We start from the raw sequence: 17,727 nt of genomic DNA, 5'->3' as shown, positions 1-17,727 counted from the left end.
ATAGATGACAGCAAAGCTTTTGACAGTATGGACATGAAAAACTATGGGTATGTCACAACATCTGATTGTTTTGATGTGCAACTTGTACTCTGGACAAGAGACTACTGTTAAGGCAAAACATGAAGAAACAGAACGGTTTCCAACAGGCAAAGGTATGAGACAAGGATTTATTCTATCTCCCTAACTGTTCAATTTATATGCAGAAGGAAAGCTGGATTAATTCAGATGAAGGTGGAATGAAAACTGGTGAAAGGAACATTAACAATTTGAGATATGCAGATGACACCATACTACTAGCACAATATAGCTTGAAACAACTACTGATGAAGGATAATGAAGAAAGTGCCAAAGCAAGGTTACAGCTGAACATCAAGAAGACAAAAATAATGACTACTGAGGAATTATAAAATTCTAAGGCTGGCAATGAAGAAATTGGAATTGTCTAAGATTTTCTATTCCTTGGCTCAATCATCAACCAACAGGGAGACTGCAACCAAAAAGTCAGCAGGAGACTGCGACTTGGAAGGACAGCCACGAAGGAACTAGAAAAGAACTAGAAAGGAAGTGTTGCTAGAGACCAAGATCAAGATAATTCATAGTATGGTATTACTATGTATGGATGTGAAAGTTGGACAATGAAGAAAGCTGACAGGAAGAAAATTGAGACATTGGTTATGTGGGTGTTGGAAGAGAGTTTGAGAGATACCATGGACCATCAAAAAGTCAGATAAGTGGATTCTAGATCAAATCAAGCCTGTATTCTCCCCTAGAAACTAAAAAGACGGAACTGAGAACATAACTTTGATCACATCAAGAGATGGAAAAGACAATAACGCTAGGAAAAGTTGAATGCAGTAGGAAAACAAGACCCAACATGAGATGGCTTGACTCAATAAAGAAAGCCTTGACCTCCAGTTTGCAAGACCTGAGGCTGTAGGATGTTTTGAAGGTCATTCATTCTTAGGGTCTCCGTAAGTTGGAAACAGCTTGATGGCACATAGAGAGAGAAAGGGGGGGGGGGAAGAAAAAAGTGACACTCCCTGTTCTGGACTAGTGTTCATTTTCTTTAGTTAATACACAAAAATGAGAGGAGGAGGAGGAAAATGGAATTACTGCTGAAAGCTGTTACCCAAAGAAGTTGCTTCACAGTACTTCATGGTAAGGCTAACCACTGTAACCTAGTGGTTCAGTGATTGGGCTGCGAGTCGGCACTCTGATGATTTCAATCCGCCTACTGCCATGAGCTCAGCAGGTGGCCTTGAGTAAGTCACTCCTCTCAGCCCCAGCTCCCCAGATGTATTGTGGGGATAATAATAACACGGACTATGCTTACCTCTGAGTGGGCACTCATCTGTCTAGAAGAGCAGTATATAGCACACAGTTGTTATGATTATTATTGTTGTTGTTGTTCAATGAACAGATTTACAGGATATTCTCCTCTGCTTTCTGGTGCCCGAAAGGATATTTAATATTCCCATCTGCAGTGCAGCGGCAAAACAAACAACTACATCACAAGCTGACTGCTGTTTGGCTTGGCCTTGCAGTTTGCATCTACTACCACTCTTAAAATCTTCACAGATTCATGAAAGCTTTAGTGGCATTGAGACATGCCACTACTTCCGTCAATCTGTGGCTTGAAGAGAGCAGATTTACATAAAGAAAGACCAGCACAGAATTTTTGAAGCAGGAATAATATTACTTCCATGCTCTGAAAGTCACCCTAAAATCACTAAAATCCCATTATCATAAACTTCATCAAGTAGAAACTGATAATGAGGACATCTGCAAAGCTTCTACATGGTGGAATATGCTTTCTGCATATTTGACCCATTGAGGATTTAGTTTTATTCATTAGTTCTGGCCCTGAACTAATTGAATTCTTTAATTCTAAATTTGGAGGGAGTCAAACTGAAGTGGTGTCTGTTTTTCAATTCTGCACTAGAAAAATGCCCTGTTTCTGCTGCAGGCTTTCTGGGGAACACCTCGTTTTGTCAGTTGATCGGCTGAGGACACGTCAGTTTCGTTAGACAATGGGCTGCAGACTGGCCCTTCCTCAGTCTATCGTGAGGAAACTTACAATGTTTTGTTTTGTTTTAATGGCACCAAACTTTTAATATTGCTTTATTTTTTCCCAAAAAAGCATCAAAAAAGAATGGACTGAAAAGTACAGGAAGCACAGGTGAAAACTTTAAAATATCAAGGTGGATTCAGGGCTCACTGTAGAATTTATATTTATTTATTTCAAATTTCTATTCCGCTCTCCCCGCGAGAGGGCTCAGGGTGGATAACAACATATTAAAATACAATTAAAATTCATCTGCATTAAAACATCATTAAAACTGCAGTGTATTAATACACATTTAAAACAGGATGGTGATTTTATACACCCCTTTTTTCTGGCCGGTGGAGGCCCAGCCTCAGCCATATGCCTGGCGGAACAACTCTGTCTTGCAGGCCCAGCAGATAAGTCCTGCCAGACCCAGATCTCAGCAGACAGAGCGTTCCAACAGGTGGGAGCCAGGACCAAAAAGGCCCTGGCTTTAGTCGAGGCTCGGTGGGCCTCCTTGGGGCCAGGGACCACCAACAGCTGTTTGTCCCCTGATCAGAGTGTCCTCCGGGGAATATGTGAGGAGAGACGGTCCTATAGATATGCTGGTCCCAGTCCGCACAGGGCCTTATAGGTCAGTACCAGAACCTTGAATCTGATCCGGTACTCCACTGGCAACCAATGCAGCTCGCATAAGATCGGTGTTATATGTGCCTTATTTGGCACTCTCATAATAACACATGTTGCTGCATTTTGTACCAGCTGTAATCTCTGGGTCAGGCTCAAGGGCAGCCCCATGTAGAGTGAGTTACAGTAATCTAGCCTAGAGCTGACCATTACTCAGATCACTGTAGTTAAGTCACGGGTTGACAGGTAAGGGACAAGTTGCCTGGTCTGCTGCAGATGGAAAAAAGAGGACCTGACAACCACTGTGACCTGTGCCTCCATTTTCAGGGAGGCATCCAAGATCACCCCCAGGCTCTTAACCCTCGGAACTGGCACTAACGGTGCCCCATCGAAGGCTGGGAGCCGGAGCCCTGAACCTAATCCTCTGTGGCTCAAGTACAGGACCTCCATCTTTGTCGGGTTCAGTTTCAGCTGACTCTGCTTCAACCAACCAGTCATGGCTGCAAAAGCACGTTCCAGGACATCTGGAGCTGAGTCGGGCCATCCATCCATCATCATATACAACTGGGTGTCATCTGCATATTAATCAAAACCAAGGAGGGGAACACCCAAGGAACCCAACAAAACACTACCAGGTGTAACTTAATTTCTATACCAATATAATTAAATCAAACTTATATAATAATCACTAAATAATCAACAATACACATAAGGTTACAACAATTCATCCATATAGTTACAAAAATTCATTTACACAGTCCCTTATATCACAATGTACCAAATATCATTTCCACATATCCTCATGTTAATAATGGAATTATTCCCTTGTTCTTTCAACGGGGTCAGTCTGTAATACCCCACAGCAATGTTCAAGCCTAATGGCTATAATAACAGTCGGAATCCAATTGTTATAGTGGCACAAAAAATGCAGCACGACTTTGCTGCCCGAAGTACTAATAACTTCCCAAGCTCAATGGCTCTGGTGGCTGGAAGATTCCAGGAGGTTGGCAAGCTCAATGGCTCTGGTGGCTGGAAGATTCCAGGAGGTTGGCAACGAGTCTGCTAGCTTCCTGCTCCACTCGTTTCGTTACTTCTTCTTCATAGCCAATCTTTACTTTCAGCCCACAATAACACTGTAACAGTACAAATCATAGCCACTATCATATAGTCACAACTCACAATTATTAAGTCCAAATATACTCTTATCATACTCACAATTCACAATTCGCCAAGGACTGGTATGTCCTGTCACAATCAGTCAGTTTGATTCAAATGCGGGTACGCCCCTGTGTAACCGGCCCTATTAAATCCCTATTTCCTGCAGGTCGGGCACTAATCCCTGCAGGGATTATAAAAATACTGTAAAGTTAATCTCATTGTTTAACCCTTTGGGTACCAAGCTATTCATCCGATATATCCATTGGGCTTCAGTCCTCAACAAGTCATTTTTCTTGTTGGATTTTACAATCTCCAGCACTGAATATTTCAATTCCCTTTCATTCCTATGAAACTTACAAAAGTGTTCTACTAAGGGCGCCGACAAGTGCTTCGTTCTTATTTTAGATAGATGCTCTTGCACCCGTTTCCTCACCGTCCTAGAAGTACTGCCTATATAATATAATGAGCACTGACACCTGATGATGTATACTACATTCGTGGTGGCACACGTAGAGTACCCCGTCGGGTACAATGGTCGCCCCGTCTTGGGGTGCATAAAAGATGTTACAGATACACTCAAATCACAGACATTACAATGGCCGCAGGCGTAATGTCCCTTTGGTAAATTACTCGGTGGGTCACGCCCCTTATGATCTGAATGGACTAGATAGTCCTTCAAGTTCTTGCTCCATCTATAGCCAATTTTGGGTGGTGAATCACACCCTGGAACATCACTCAGGATATGCCAGTTCTTTTTAATTATGTTTACGATGCCTGCCGAATATTGTGAATGTTCTAAAGCCCATGTGATACCCACATTCTCTTCCGTTCTGTTATATTTTAGGAGGGATTCCCTGGGTACCGATCCGGCCCGACTTCGCGCTTGTCTAATAGTCCTTTTAGGATACCCTCTCCTCACAAAGTCCCCGCTCAATCTCTCAGCCTCCCTCTCAAAATCCTTAGGATCAGAGGCATTGCGCTTCACACGCAGAAATTGCCCATAGGGAATGTTTTGTTTCAAATCAAGTTGAAGGAAGGACGCATAATTTAAGTAGGCAGCCCGATCTGTGGGCTTCCGATACGGCCTGACTCCTAATCTGTTAGTCGATCGTTTATACACTACAACATCCAGAAATGGTATACACGTCAGATTACCCTGGGCTGTGAAATGGATATTCTGATCAATACTGTTCATCCAATCCACAAATTCATCAACACCGACTGGCCCTTTAAGAACGCAAAAAAGGTCATCAATAAATCTTTTTAAAGTGACTATCTGTCCAAAGAAAGGATTATTGTCACCATTTAAGATGTATCTATTTTCTAAATCTGCCATGAACAAATTGGCAATTGATGGTGCGGCGGGGCAGCCCATTGCCACCCCTTTTGTTTGGTAGTAGAATTGCCGTTCAAAATGGAAATAATTCCTTTCTAAAATAATATCCAAGATGTCCAACAAAAATGAAGTGGGCGGGGTCTCAGATGTCCGAGTGTGTAAAATTTCTTCAACTACCCTTCTAGCCTCACTGTGTGGTATAGAGGTGTATAATGACTGTACATCAAAAGTCATGAGGTAGGCATCTGGTGGCACACAAAGTGTCTCTATAAAGTCAATAAAGGACGTGGTGTCTTTTATATATGTCCTCAAATTTTTCACGAAAGGTTGCAAAATACTATCCAGGCAGATCGCTAAAGGCTCCAGCACTGACCCATCCGGTGATGAGCAGGGAACGCATACCCTGCGGAGTAGAACAGTGCCAAGACAAACTTCCAAAAAATTTTTGGACCAGGGTCACTGAGCAAAACGGGGGAGGTACAAAACCTAGTTTTTAACCTCTCAAACCGAGTATTGACGCAAACGGAAATTGGCTTATTGAATAAGGGTTTGGGTTTTGTCCCGGCCCCTAGATATGATTCCTTCCAAACAAGAGTAGACCTCTTTAAATTATTTCATTTAATCAAATTGAAGAAACATTTTGGGAATAGTAACGCTCAATCCAACGAGTATTATGGGATTAAACAACGTTCAACATTTACCCCTAATGTTAGTGACGGTCTAATTGATAGTTTTGAGAGAGTGGTAATTAGAGATGTGACCAAGTTGGAAACAACGGATAGGAGGGTGTGGAATAACTTGACAACTCATGAAAGGGTAGCTTTGAAAGCATTATGCGAGGATGAGTCCATAGTAATAAAGCCAGCTGACAAGGGAGGAGGAATTGTCATTTTGAACACTCAAGATTATGTGAAGGAAATAAAGAGGCAGCTAGCTGATGAAAACTTGTATAAGTCTGTTGAGCATGACCCCTTACCAGATGTTACTAGGATTATTAGAATAGTCCTAGATGAGGCTTTAGGAGAGAATATGATCTCCCCAAAATTGTATCAAAATTTGATAAATACCGATCCACGTACGCCGGTTTTTTACTGCCTTCCTAAAATACATAAAGAAATCCGACCTCCGCCAGGCAGACCAATAATCTCTGGCACTAACTCAGTGCTGGAGCCTTTAGCGATCCACGTACGCCAGTTTTTTACTGCCTTCCTAAAATACATAAAGAAATCCGACCTCCGCCAGGCAGACCAATAATCTCCGGCACTAACTTAGTGCTGGAGCCTTTAGCGATCTGCCTGGATAGTATTTTGCAACCTTTCGTGAAAAATTTGAGGACATATATAAAAGACACCACGTCCTTTATTGACTTTATAGAGACACTTTGTGTGCCACCAGATGCCTACCTCATGACTTTTGATGTACAGTCATTATACACCTCTATACCACACAGTGAGGCTAGAAGGGTAGTTGAAGAAATTTTACACACTCGGACATCTGAGACCCCGCCCACTTCATTTTTGTTGGACATCTTGGATATTATTTTAGAAAGGAATTATTTCCATTTTGAACGGCAATTCTACTACCAAACAAAAGGGGTGGCAATGGGCTGCCCCGCCGCACCATCAATTGCCAATTTGTTCATGGCAGATTTAGAAAATAGATACATCTTAAATGGTGACAATAATCCTTTCTTTGGACAGATAGTCACTTTAAAAAGATTTATTGATGACCTTTTTTGCGTTCTTAAAGGGCCAGTCGGTGTTGATGAATTTGTGGATTGGATGAACAGTATTGATCAGAATATCTGTTTCACAGCCCAGGGTAATCTGACGTGTATACCATTTCTGGATGTTGTAGTGTATAAACGATCGACTAACAAATTAGGAGTCAGGCCGTATCGGAAGCCCACAGATCGGGCTGCCTACTTAAATTATGCGTCCTTCCATCGACTTGATTTGAAACAAAACATTCCCTATGGGCAATTTCTGCGTGTGAAGCGCAATGCCTCTGATCCTAAGGATTTTGAGAGGGAGGCTGAGAGATTGAGCGGGGACTTTGTGAGGAGAGGGTATCCTGAAAGGACTATTAGACAAGCGCGAAGTCGGGCTGGATTGGTACCCAGGGAATCCCTCCTAAAATATAACAGAACGGAAGAGAATGTGGGTATCACATGGGCTTTAGAACATTCACAATATTCGGCAGGCATCGTAAACATAATTAAAAAGAACTGGCATATCCTGAGTGATGTTCCAGGGTGTGATTCACCACCCAAAATTGGCTATAGACGGAGCAAGAACTTGAAGGACTATCTAGTCCATTCAGATCATAAGGGGCGTGACCCACCGAGTAATTTACCAAAGGGACATTACGCCTGCGGCCATTGTAATGTCTGTGATTTGAGTGTATCTGTAACATCTTTTATGCACCCGAAGACGGGGCGACCATTGCACCCGACGGGGTACTCTACGTGTGCCACCACGAATGTAGTATACATCATCAGGTGTCAGTGCTCATTATATTATATAGGCAGTACTTCTAGGACGGTGAGGAAACGGGTGCAAGAGCATCTATCTAAAATAAGAACGAAGCACTTGTCGGCGCCCTTAGTAGAACACTTTTGTAAGTTTCATAGGAATGAAAGGGAATTGAAATATTCAGTGCTGGAGATTGTAAAATCCAACAAGAAAAATGACTTGTTGAGGACTGAAGCCCAATGGATATATCGGATGAATAGCTTGGTACCCAAAGGGTTAAACAATGAGATTAACTTTACAGTATTTTTATAATCCCTGCAGGGATTAGTGCCCGACCTGCAGGAAATAGGGATTTAATAGGGCTGGTTACACAGGGGCGTACCCGCATTTGAATCAAACTGACTGATTGTGACAGGACATACCAGTCCTTGGCGAATTGTGAATTGTGAGTATGATAAGAGTATATTTGGACTTAATAATTGTGAGTTGTGACTATATGATAGTGGCTATGATTTGTACTGTTACAGTGTTATTGTGGGCTGAAAGTAAAGATTGGCTATGAAGAAGAAGTAACGAAACGAGTGGAGCAGGAAGCTAGCAGACTCGTTGCCAACCTCCTGGAATCTTCCAGCCACCAGAGCCATTGAGCTTGCCAACCTCCTGGAATCTTCCAGCCACCAGAGCCATTGAGCTTGGGAAGTTATTAGTACTTCAGGCAGCAAAGTCGTGCTGCATTTTTTGTGCCACTATAACAATTGGATTCCGACTGTTATTATAGCCATTAGGCTTGAACATTGCTGTGGGGTATTACAGACTGACCCCGTTGAAAGAACAAGGGAATAATTCCATTATTAACATGAGGATATGTGGAAATGATATTTGGTACATTGTGATATAAGGGACTGTGTAAATGAATTTTTGTAACTATATGGATGAATTGTTGTAACCTTATGTGTATTGTTGATTATTTAGTGATTATTATATAAGTTTGATTTAATTATATTGGTATAGAAATTAAGTTACACCTGGTAGTGTTTTGTTGGGTTCCTTGGGTGTTCCCCTCCTTGGTTTTGATTATTAAGGAACCTCCTGTGCTTTGTTGACGTTGTTGGACATATCTGCATATTGATGACACCCAAGTACGAAACTTTGCACCAACTGGGCAGGGGGGCGCATATAGATATTAAACAATAATGGGGAGAGTATTGCTCCATGTGGGACCCCGCACACCAAAGGGTGGCAGGATGACAATTTCTCCTCAAGTGCGACCCTCTGTCCCCGACCTTGGAGAAAAGAGACAAGCCACTGTAAGGCAGCCCCTCGTATCCCCACATCGGTGAGGTGGTGAGTCAGAAGATTGTAATTGACTGTATCGAATGCTGCTGACAGATCCAGTAATATCAGCAGCGCTGAGCCGCCTCGATCCAGATGTCTACAAAGATCGTCTGCGAGGGTGACCAGCAACATCTCCGTCCCATGTCCTGGATGGAACCCAGACTGGAAGGGGTCTAGGGCTGAGACATCCTTCAGGAAGCCTTGCAGCTGTTACACCACTGCCTGCTCAGTCACCTTTCCCAGAAACGGGAGGTTCGAAACCGGGTGGTAATTGACCAGGTCGGTGGGGTCCACTGATGGATTCTTTAAAAGAGTCCTCACCACAGCTTCCTTTAATGGCCCAGGAAAACCCCTGGAGCCTAAGGATAGGTTAACAATGGCCTCCAGCGAGGCCCGCAGCCCCTCAGCACTGGCCTTTACCAGCCACGATGGGCATGGGTCCAAGAGACATGTAGCGGGCCTAACTGATCGCAGGGTCCTGTCAATCTCCTTTCCAAAGAGTGGGCTGAAATGATCAAATATTGGCCCCGAAGATGGCCAAGGGGTCTCTAGCTCATTTACTGAATCAACTGTGGCTGGCAAGTTGTGTTGGAGAGATAAGATTTTATCAGCAAAAAATCTCCCAAAAGCCTCACAGCTAATATCTGAATTCAAAATTTGATGACCTCCCTCTGGCAAGACCAATGACCAAACCACATTAAACAATTTTGCTGGGCATGAGCTAGCTGATGCAATGGAGGCTGCATAAAACTCTTCACAGCCTTCACCACCACCTCATAGGCTTTCATAAATGTCCTATAAGATGATCTTGCCTCTTTGTTCTGAGATTGTCGCCACACTCGCTCAAGCTGTCTTAGCTCCCACTTCTTCCATTGGAGCTCCTCTGTATACCAGGGAGCCCGTCTTTCATGGGGGCAAAGAGGGTGATGGGGGGTGATTTCGTTAATGGCATCAGAGAGCTGGCATTGCTAGTCCTCCACCAGCTCATCTAATGAACCGCTGTGGAGCACTGGATCCCACAAAGCATTCTGGAACCCAACCGGGTCCATAAGTCTCTGTGGGCGAGCATAAATCAGCTCACTGCCCCTGCGAGGGGGGGGGGGAATCCCCAGCCAAGCCTTCAGGTCCAAGTGGTCTGACCATGGCACCAGTTCTACCACTTCCAGATCCACATTTAACCCCATACCAAAGATCAAATCTAGCATGTGGCCTGCTTGATATATAGGGGTCGATACGAATTGGAAGAGTCCCAGTGCTGCCATGGAAGACACCAGGTCTGCAGCCTGCACAGAGGAGGCATCATCGACATGGATGTTGAAGTCCCCCAGCACCATCAGTCTGGAGTACTCCAAGGCCCACCCCGCTACCACCTCTAGCAGGCATGACAGGGTATCTGCTGGTGCTCTACGCGGTCGGTACAGCAGACAGTCAAACTCTCCTCGGCACCCCACACCAGGCCTACACATTTAATGCCAGAGATCTTAGGGGCAGGGAGCAGCATGAAGGAGAAAGACTCTCGGGCAAGGATTGCCACCTCTCCCCCCCGACCTCCTATTTGGGACTGGTGGAGGACCGAATATCCTAGGGGGGGGGTCAGTTCTCCCAGGGCAACTGTTTCACCCTCCCTCACCCAGGGTTCGGTCACGCATACCAGGTGCACATGACTCACTGCAAAGAGATCTTGCAGCGTTGTGGACCTGGTATGCATGACTGAGACCTGGATGAGGGAGGGTGAGACGGTTGCCCTGAATGAACTAGTCCCACCTGGGTTCTCAGTCCTTCATCAGTCTCAAACGGGAGGCCGGGGGGGAGGGGTGGTGATTCTTGTCTGAGAGTCTTTCTCCTTCAGGCCGCTCCCCATCCCGGAGTTCTCCGGCACTGACAGTGTAGGTCTAGTGTGGGGGGCCGAGGCAAGTTTGGCCATCTGTGTGGTGTACCGGCTGCCCAGCGCACCAGCAGATGCCCTGCCACATCTGCTAGAGGTGGCAGCTGGATGGGCCTTGGAGCACTCAAAACTATTGGTATTGGGTGACTTCAATGTCCATGCTGACGATGACGCCTCTAGTCAGGCTGTGGACCTGGTGTCCTCCATGGCTGCACTTGGACTTTCCCAGATTGTTTCGGCCCCTACACATCAAGCAGGCCACACGCTGGATTTGATCTTTGGGATTGGGATGGATGTGGTGCTAGAAACAACTGAGTTGGTGCCATGGTCAGACCACGTGGTCCTGAAGGCTCGGCTGGATATCCCACCTCCCCTCTGCAGGGGCGGTGAGCTTATTTATGCTCGCCCGCGGAGACTTATGGATCCAAATGGTTTCCAGAATGCTCTGCGGGATCCAATGCTCCCTGGCGGCTCATTGGATGAGCTGATGGAAGACTGGCAAGTCCGTCTTTCTGAAGCCATCAATGAAATTGCCTCCCGTCACCCTCTCCGCCCCCGTACCAAACTAGGTCCCTGGTATACAGAGGAGCTACATCGGAAGAAGCGGGAGCTGAGACAGCTAGAGTGAGTGTGGCGGCGAACTCGTGACAAAGAGGCAAGAGCATCTTATAGGACGTTTACGAAGGCCTATGAGATGGTAGTGAAGGCTACAAAGAAAGAGTTCTATGCAGCCTCCATTGCATCAGCTAGCTCACGCCCAGCAAAACTGTTCAATGTGGTTCGGTCTTTGTCTCCTTATCAGGAGGGGACTGTCAAAATTCAAATTCGGATATTAGCTGTGAGGCTTTTGGGAGCTTTTTTGCTGATAAAATCTTGTCTCTCCCCCATGATCTCCCAGCCACAGTTGATACAGTATGCAAACTGGAGGCCCCTTGGCCACCTTCGGGGATGATATTAGACCATTTCAGTCCACTCTCTGGGGATGAGATTGACAGGATCCTGCGAGCAGTTAGGCCTACCACATGCTCCTTGGACTCGTGCCCTTCATGGCTGGTGAAGGCCAGCGTAGATGGGCTACAGGATGCCCTGGAGGCCATTGTCAACATGTCTCTGAGCTCCAGGATCTTCCCGGAAGCATTGAAGGAAGCTATGGTTAGGCCTCTCCTGAAAAAACCATCTTTGGACCCTACCGACCCGTTTTGTACTTCCAAAAAGCCCCAGTTTGACTTTGCTGGGGGGAAAAATGGGGGTAAATGCTCAGGGAGAAAGGCCACGGAAAAGCTGAGGAAAGAGATTCTGAGGCAAATGCAGCCTTTCTCTGTGCAAAATGCAAAAAAGTATGTGAAGCAGTTTGGAGACTGAATTGCAGTATTTTGACCATGCATGCAGAACTTTGGAAAGAAATCAATGCAGTATGGGACCAGAACCGATGAAAAACCCTTTGAGAGAAAGACTCAGGTCTTACATTATTCAGCTTATGGGAGAAATATTATTCATGAATATTGTGCTTCTTTCTACTCCATCTCCAAGAATTGGGGGCCCATACAAAAACTAAAAAATAGAAGATGCATCTATTTAAATGTGTCTCATACCTTGAAGCCCAGGAAGGCCTGTGTCCCCTCTTTTGCCAGGCAAACCTGGTAGTCCTGGCAGGCCTCTGTTGCCTGGAATTCCTGGAGGACCATAACTGGTGTCACCTGGAATACCTTTCTGACTTTTAGGCCCAGGAGGACCTGGCAATCCTGGGGCACCATCCAGCCTGGAACCACTTTTACCTTCTTCACCTGGGTCACCAGACTCACCCCTGACACCTACAGAACAATGAAATCTTGTAAACTGCTTTAATTATAGGAAATTGAAATTGTCAGTATTTTAGATTTGTACATTTTAAAATACAAATAAACCACATCTTTCATCTTGGCTATTAGTGAATCCCATATGCAGTTTTTTAAAAACATCTTAACTGCTACCTGATCTATTTCAGCTAGTTATGCAAGGAGCTGAGCAAAGGGCCTTATACTTTATGCAAAAGGCACATGATCTGTCACTGGGCCTCAGTTTCTCCCCCAAACAGATTAGACCTTGTGATATTCAACTACGCATCATTTGTTCTGGAGTTTGCATACTGTACAAAAGAAAAGAGGCTGAACCAATTCAAGGTGATATTTTGTATTGCATTTTGTGCATTCTTGTCTGTAAGAAATAAAATAATCTTAAAATAAATAATAATCTTAAAATAATCTTAAAATAAGATGGTTTGTAAGAAATAAAATAAGCCTTTTCGTGCTTACCTTCTGGACCAGGGCTTCCTAATGTTCCTGGTTTGCCCGGTTGGCCTTTTGGGCCATCAAAACCATTAGGACCAGGTCGACCAGATGATCCTCTTGATCCTTTTGGACCTGAATATGCAGAGAGAACACAAACTGAGCCTGACTTGGAGTCTCTCTACACAAGCTATCTTACACAGGGATGCTCAGGTGATTTACTTTCTGTGTGGTCTTATATTCAGGTGTACTCTGTCTCCCTAGCAGTGCATGTGTATCCCCAATGGGAAAACAAGTGTAAGATCTTTCACTTGAGCATCCTCATGTAAAATGTCTTGTGTAGAGAGACTCTTGGTTGAATGTTTTTTAAATCTTCTGTAAAAGAAATTCAAACTTTGCTGGATCTTTTTTTTTTTTTGAAAATATAGAAGACTGGATTCCTCTCCTCACTGCAACCTCATTTTGCATAGTTTTACATGCCTGTCCTACGATCCCCAACTTAGGCTTTTCAGTGTTAACTTTCAACCTTCCACCAATGAAAAAAACTAGTTTACCTTTTAATTTTGTTATCACTTACAATGATCTTGTGTTTGTGTTTCTTTTCTGATGCTGAGAGTTCTTGACTCATGTTTTCCTTTTATGTTTTAATTGCAGTGGTCTGTTTTATTCTGTATAACTGATCTTGATGAACAGAGTGAATAAAGTAATTTGTTCTTTTAGGTATACCTGGAGAACCTTGAGAACCAGGTGGGCCTGGATTTCCAGGATATCCTGTTGCCTGCCGAAGAGCATCCCCTAAAACAGAAGAACAATATTTGCCAACATTTAATTATTATTTATATAATACAATACTTCCCCAAACCCCAACCCAGAATAAGTTCAATTAATCGACTGAAACTGTCAAATCTGGGCAATAGGAAGCCACAGAACTAGAAGGCAGACAAGTAAATGTTGTTATTGCTCAGGAAAAACTCCACACACACACCCAGCATGGAAGTCTTTGTAGATCTTTACATGCTGGCTGAGAAGAATCACTCCAGATTCTAGGAACACCGCAACACTCAAGAAACAGTCAGGCTTATATACCTAGTGTCTTGACGCAAGACAGAATCTCTTAGATCCATTGGTTTAGCCCCAGAAACTATCAAGAGAAAACTGCCTATACTTCTGCAGTTTTTAGTAATAATGAGAAAGATAAATGTATTTCACTACCATCATAGCAAAGAAAAACTTAAGCTGCACTCCTAACAACACTTACTTTGTAAAAAATGCAGCTGAACAAAGTGATATGCAGTTAAAGATACATAAAACTGGACAATGTGACTACAAGCTAATATAGCAATACTTTATTCATACTATAGCACTGCAATTAATCTACTAATAAAATTTTAACAAAATGTCCATCAAAAATTACTTTTCTCTGAATTGTGTATTTTAAAATTTACCTTTCTGTCCTTTGGGGCCAGGTGATCCTCTTATACCAGGGCTTCCTGGATCTCCCGGTGGACCACGGATACCGTGTGGACCTGGGATTCCTATTCCTGATGGTCCTGTGGGCCCTCTTGGGCCAGGAAGTCCTGGAGGGCCAGGAAATCCCTTATCACCTGATACAGCAATTCCATCATCACCCTGTCAACAATTTACACAAATATGCAATGGAGCATGTATATGTCTATGACCTGAAAAACACTAAACAGCACTGCATTCAAGTAGATGCTGGATCCTAGCATGATGTAGTCAGCTGCAAATCATCATACTTATTTGATTCAAGATATAGGCTTAAAATTATGAGAAAGTTACAACATGGATAAGGCTGCAAAATGGGAAACAAAGAGCACACTGTATGCTGAAGTCATTTTCAGTGCTTTCAGCCTGAAATAATTAAGAATATTTTCAAGATAGTAGACCTGAAGCCAGTTTTCTCAGAGGCTTAGTTGGAGCTGGGCAGAATGGTACTGTTGCTGTAGTTTTCTCATTGGTCCTGTGCTTGCAGACTTATACAAGTCAAGATGATGCAACACTGGACAACAGAAGCCAACAGATTTTGGTTTGGGTTTTCTTTATTTTGAAGAACAGGATTCTGAGCAAGAAGAACTTTTGAATTTCAGCAACAGGAGATCAAACCACTTGCCAATATATCCACAAATCTTATTCAGGAAAAAAAATGAAAAAGCACAAATGTTTCAATAACTTTAAACCTTGACTCGGTCACTCATATACACATTGTAATGTGTAACAATTGGACCTACACTGTCTTCCAATTTTAAATTAAATTTCTCTTCTGCGTGTGCTTTTGGGATTGATGTGTTTCCTTTGTTTACCCTGAACTTTTAAAACAGTTTTTATATCTCCACCCCTACTTTAAATAAAATCCTTATTCCCATGGCAAACGAGAGTTCTGATATCCTGGACAACTTAACACAGACCCATCTATATTTTTCTATAGACCACTCACAGGTATAAATACAAACTTTTTATTGAGTTATGCTGGGAAACATTCTTTCCTCCTTGTGCAATACCCTGTTGTACACATGGAAGAAATCCAGCATGGCTATTCTTCAATCAAGGTAACTGTATTACACAAACGTAGTTAGTTACTTCTCTATAGTTATAATCAGATATGTGCACACACCAGTTCAACATGTACATTGCTGCTTATCAGGCTGCTTTACCTCTAGTAACTTCTCCTGCTGAATTCTCAAGCACCCTCTCTTTCCCTCTCCCACATATACACACATATTTACGATTACAGAAAAGTTTAGTTTGATGGGAAGAGTTGCTGAAAGAAAAATGGCTTCATGAACTATGTGGTGTTGCTACCTATACATTATGAATGATAACAATAATGATATAATGATAACTATTCTAGAAGAACATTATTCAAATGATAAATTGAACCAAACTCTAAAAAGCTATAACAGCCAATGAACACAGTTTCTACATGTGAGCAAAAGACTGTGAAATTAGTAATTTAGTTCTCCCTTTCCAGGAAGACTGGGAAATTGATTGAAATGAAGGGTAAAACTGTTGTCAAGATAATCAGCAGTACCTGAGATCCTTTTTCACCAGGAGCTCCTGGATCCCCATCCTCACCAGTCACCCCATTCTGGCCTGGAAGTCCAGGGTCACCATGAGAGCCTCTGTGTCCCTTTATCCCTTTAAGCAATTGAAAGATTATAATCAGTGCTTGAAGAAAAGCAATATATCTGATTCTCAACATGCTCCCTCTGTGGATACTTAAATCCAGAGACTGGGGCCATAGCCTGACAAGACAGATCTTTCTACAGTCCTAAGAAAAGCCCCAGAAATGCTGTAGATTTAAGAAATGGATGCCCTCAATGGTGGTTGCTAGGCAACCACCACAGTATTTCCAGCCTTCAAGTTGCAGTTTCAGTCAGTAAAAGGAAGAGAGGAGGGCAGGGCCCTTTCCAGGGCTGTTTTGGCCTTGAGGGAGAACTCATCAGGATCATGCCTGGCAGCAAACCCTTGCTATTGTGCCACTTACATGTTCCTTGCCACCTGAAATTATTAAGGGGAAAGACCCTCTTCCGAAGGGAAAAATAATAAGATTCTTCAATGGTACATTAATAAATATTTTTGTACATATTCATTCAATTCATTCAAGTACCTTTAATGGCATACAAAGATCTAAGACAGCAAACAAGTCACTATAAAATTACATAAATTTCAGATTTTTGTTATATAAAGTGCAAAGTGCTGAAACGTGCAATGTAATAATCAATGACCAAGAGAACCTATAAATAAACCCACATTATAAATAATGTAGGAACCTACGTTATAAAGAATGTAGCCTTATATCAGAAAACTATGTAACAATCCTTTCTGTCATCTCATACACTCAATGTTACAATATTACAATGAAATATATAGTCTACAGGTCCAATTGGTGAAAAAGGTGTCCTCAGAGTTAGTCTTGCAGGTAAATATTCTCCAGTGTCTTCTTATAGGCAATCCTTATTCTTTCTTTTAACAGGTACAATCACCATGTGCAAAGCAGATGTTCCCACTGGAATGATATTCCTACTACAGAATGTAATAATCCTGTTGCAGGGCAGAGCCTGACGGGGCTTGCTCGTATATCAACTTCCCCGTTTCGTGTTTAAAACTTTTTCAAAGGCTCATCATTTCATAACTGAGGACTTGCATTCTTCAGACTCTTATCACCAACTTGGCTAGCTTTCTAACAGAACACGACCGTTAATATGAAAGCAAGCCCTGTCAGGCTCTGCCCTGCAACAGGATTATTACATTATTTCAGCACTTTGCACTTTATATAACAATTTTTTAAAAAAATATATACACAAATATTTATTAATGTACCATTGAAGAATTTTATTATTATTTTTTCCTTTCGGAGGACGGTCTTTTCCCTTAATAGTTTCTGGTTTTGTACCGAAGGAGCCCTCCCATTGGTAGTTTTGTTCCATGCCACCTGCCAACAGTAGCCACCCCACAAAAGCCAGTATGGCATAGTGGTTAGTTTCAGTCTAGGATCTGGGAGACCCAGTTTTGAATCCCCACTTTGCTGTGGAAGCTTACTGGATGACTTTGGACTAGTTATAAACTCTCAGTCTAACAGC

At 43.0% G+C, this 17,727-nt stretch overlaps 1 protein-coding gene across 1 annotated transcript in view; it reads right to left on the bottom strand.

The window, feature by feature from the left end:
• The window catches only part of COL4A4 (collagen type IV alpha 4 chain), a 126,691-nt gene that overhangs the window by 44,512 nt on the left and 64,452 nt on the right, over nt 1-17,727 (bottom strand). The window contains exons 24-28 of the mRNA XM_054982603.1: nt 16,176-16,282; nt 14,572-14,755; nt 13,853-13,921; nt 13,154-13,261; nt 12,455-12,673 (exon numbers count right to left, since the gene is read on the bottom strand). Coding sequence (XP_054838578.1) covers nt 12,455-12,673; nt 13,154-13,261; nt 13,853-13,921; nt 14,572-14,755; nt 16,176-16,282 — 687 coding nt within the window. The remainder of the gene's footprint in view (nt 1-12,454; nt 12,674-13,153; nt 13,262-13,852; nt 13,922-14,571; nt 14,756-16,175; nt 16,283-17,727) is intronic.

Source organism: Eublepharis macularius, chromosome 6 (genome assembly GCF_028583425.1).
Source record: "Eublepharis macularius isolate TG4126 chromosome 6, MPM_Emac_v1.0, whole genome shotgun sequence".
Classification (NCBI taxonomy): Eukaryota; Metazoa; Chordata; class Lepidosauria; order Squamata; family Eublepharidae; genus Eublepharis; species Eublepharis macularius.
The sequence above is the reverse complement of the archived record's forward strand: the minus strand, read 5'-3'. Positions and strand labels throughout refer to the sequence as shown.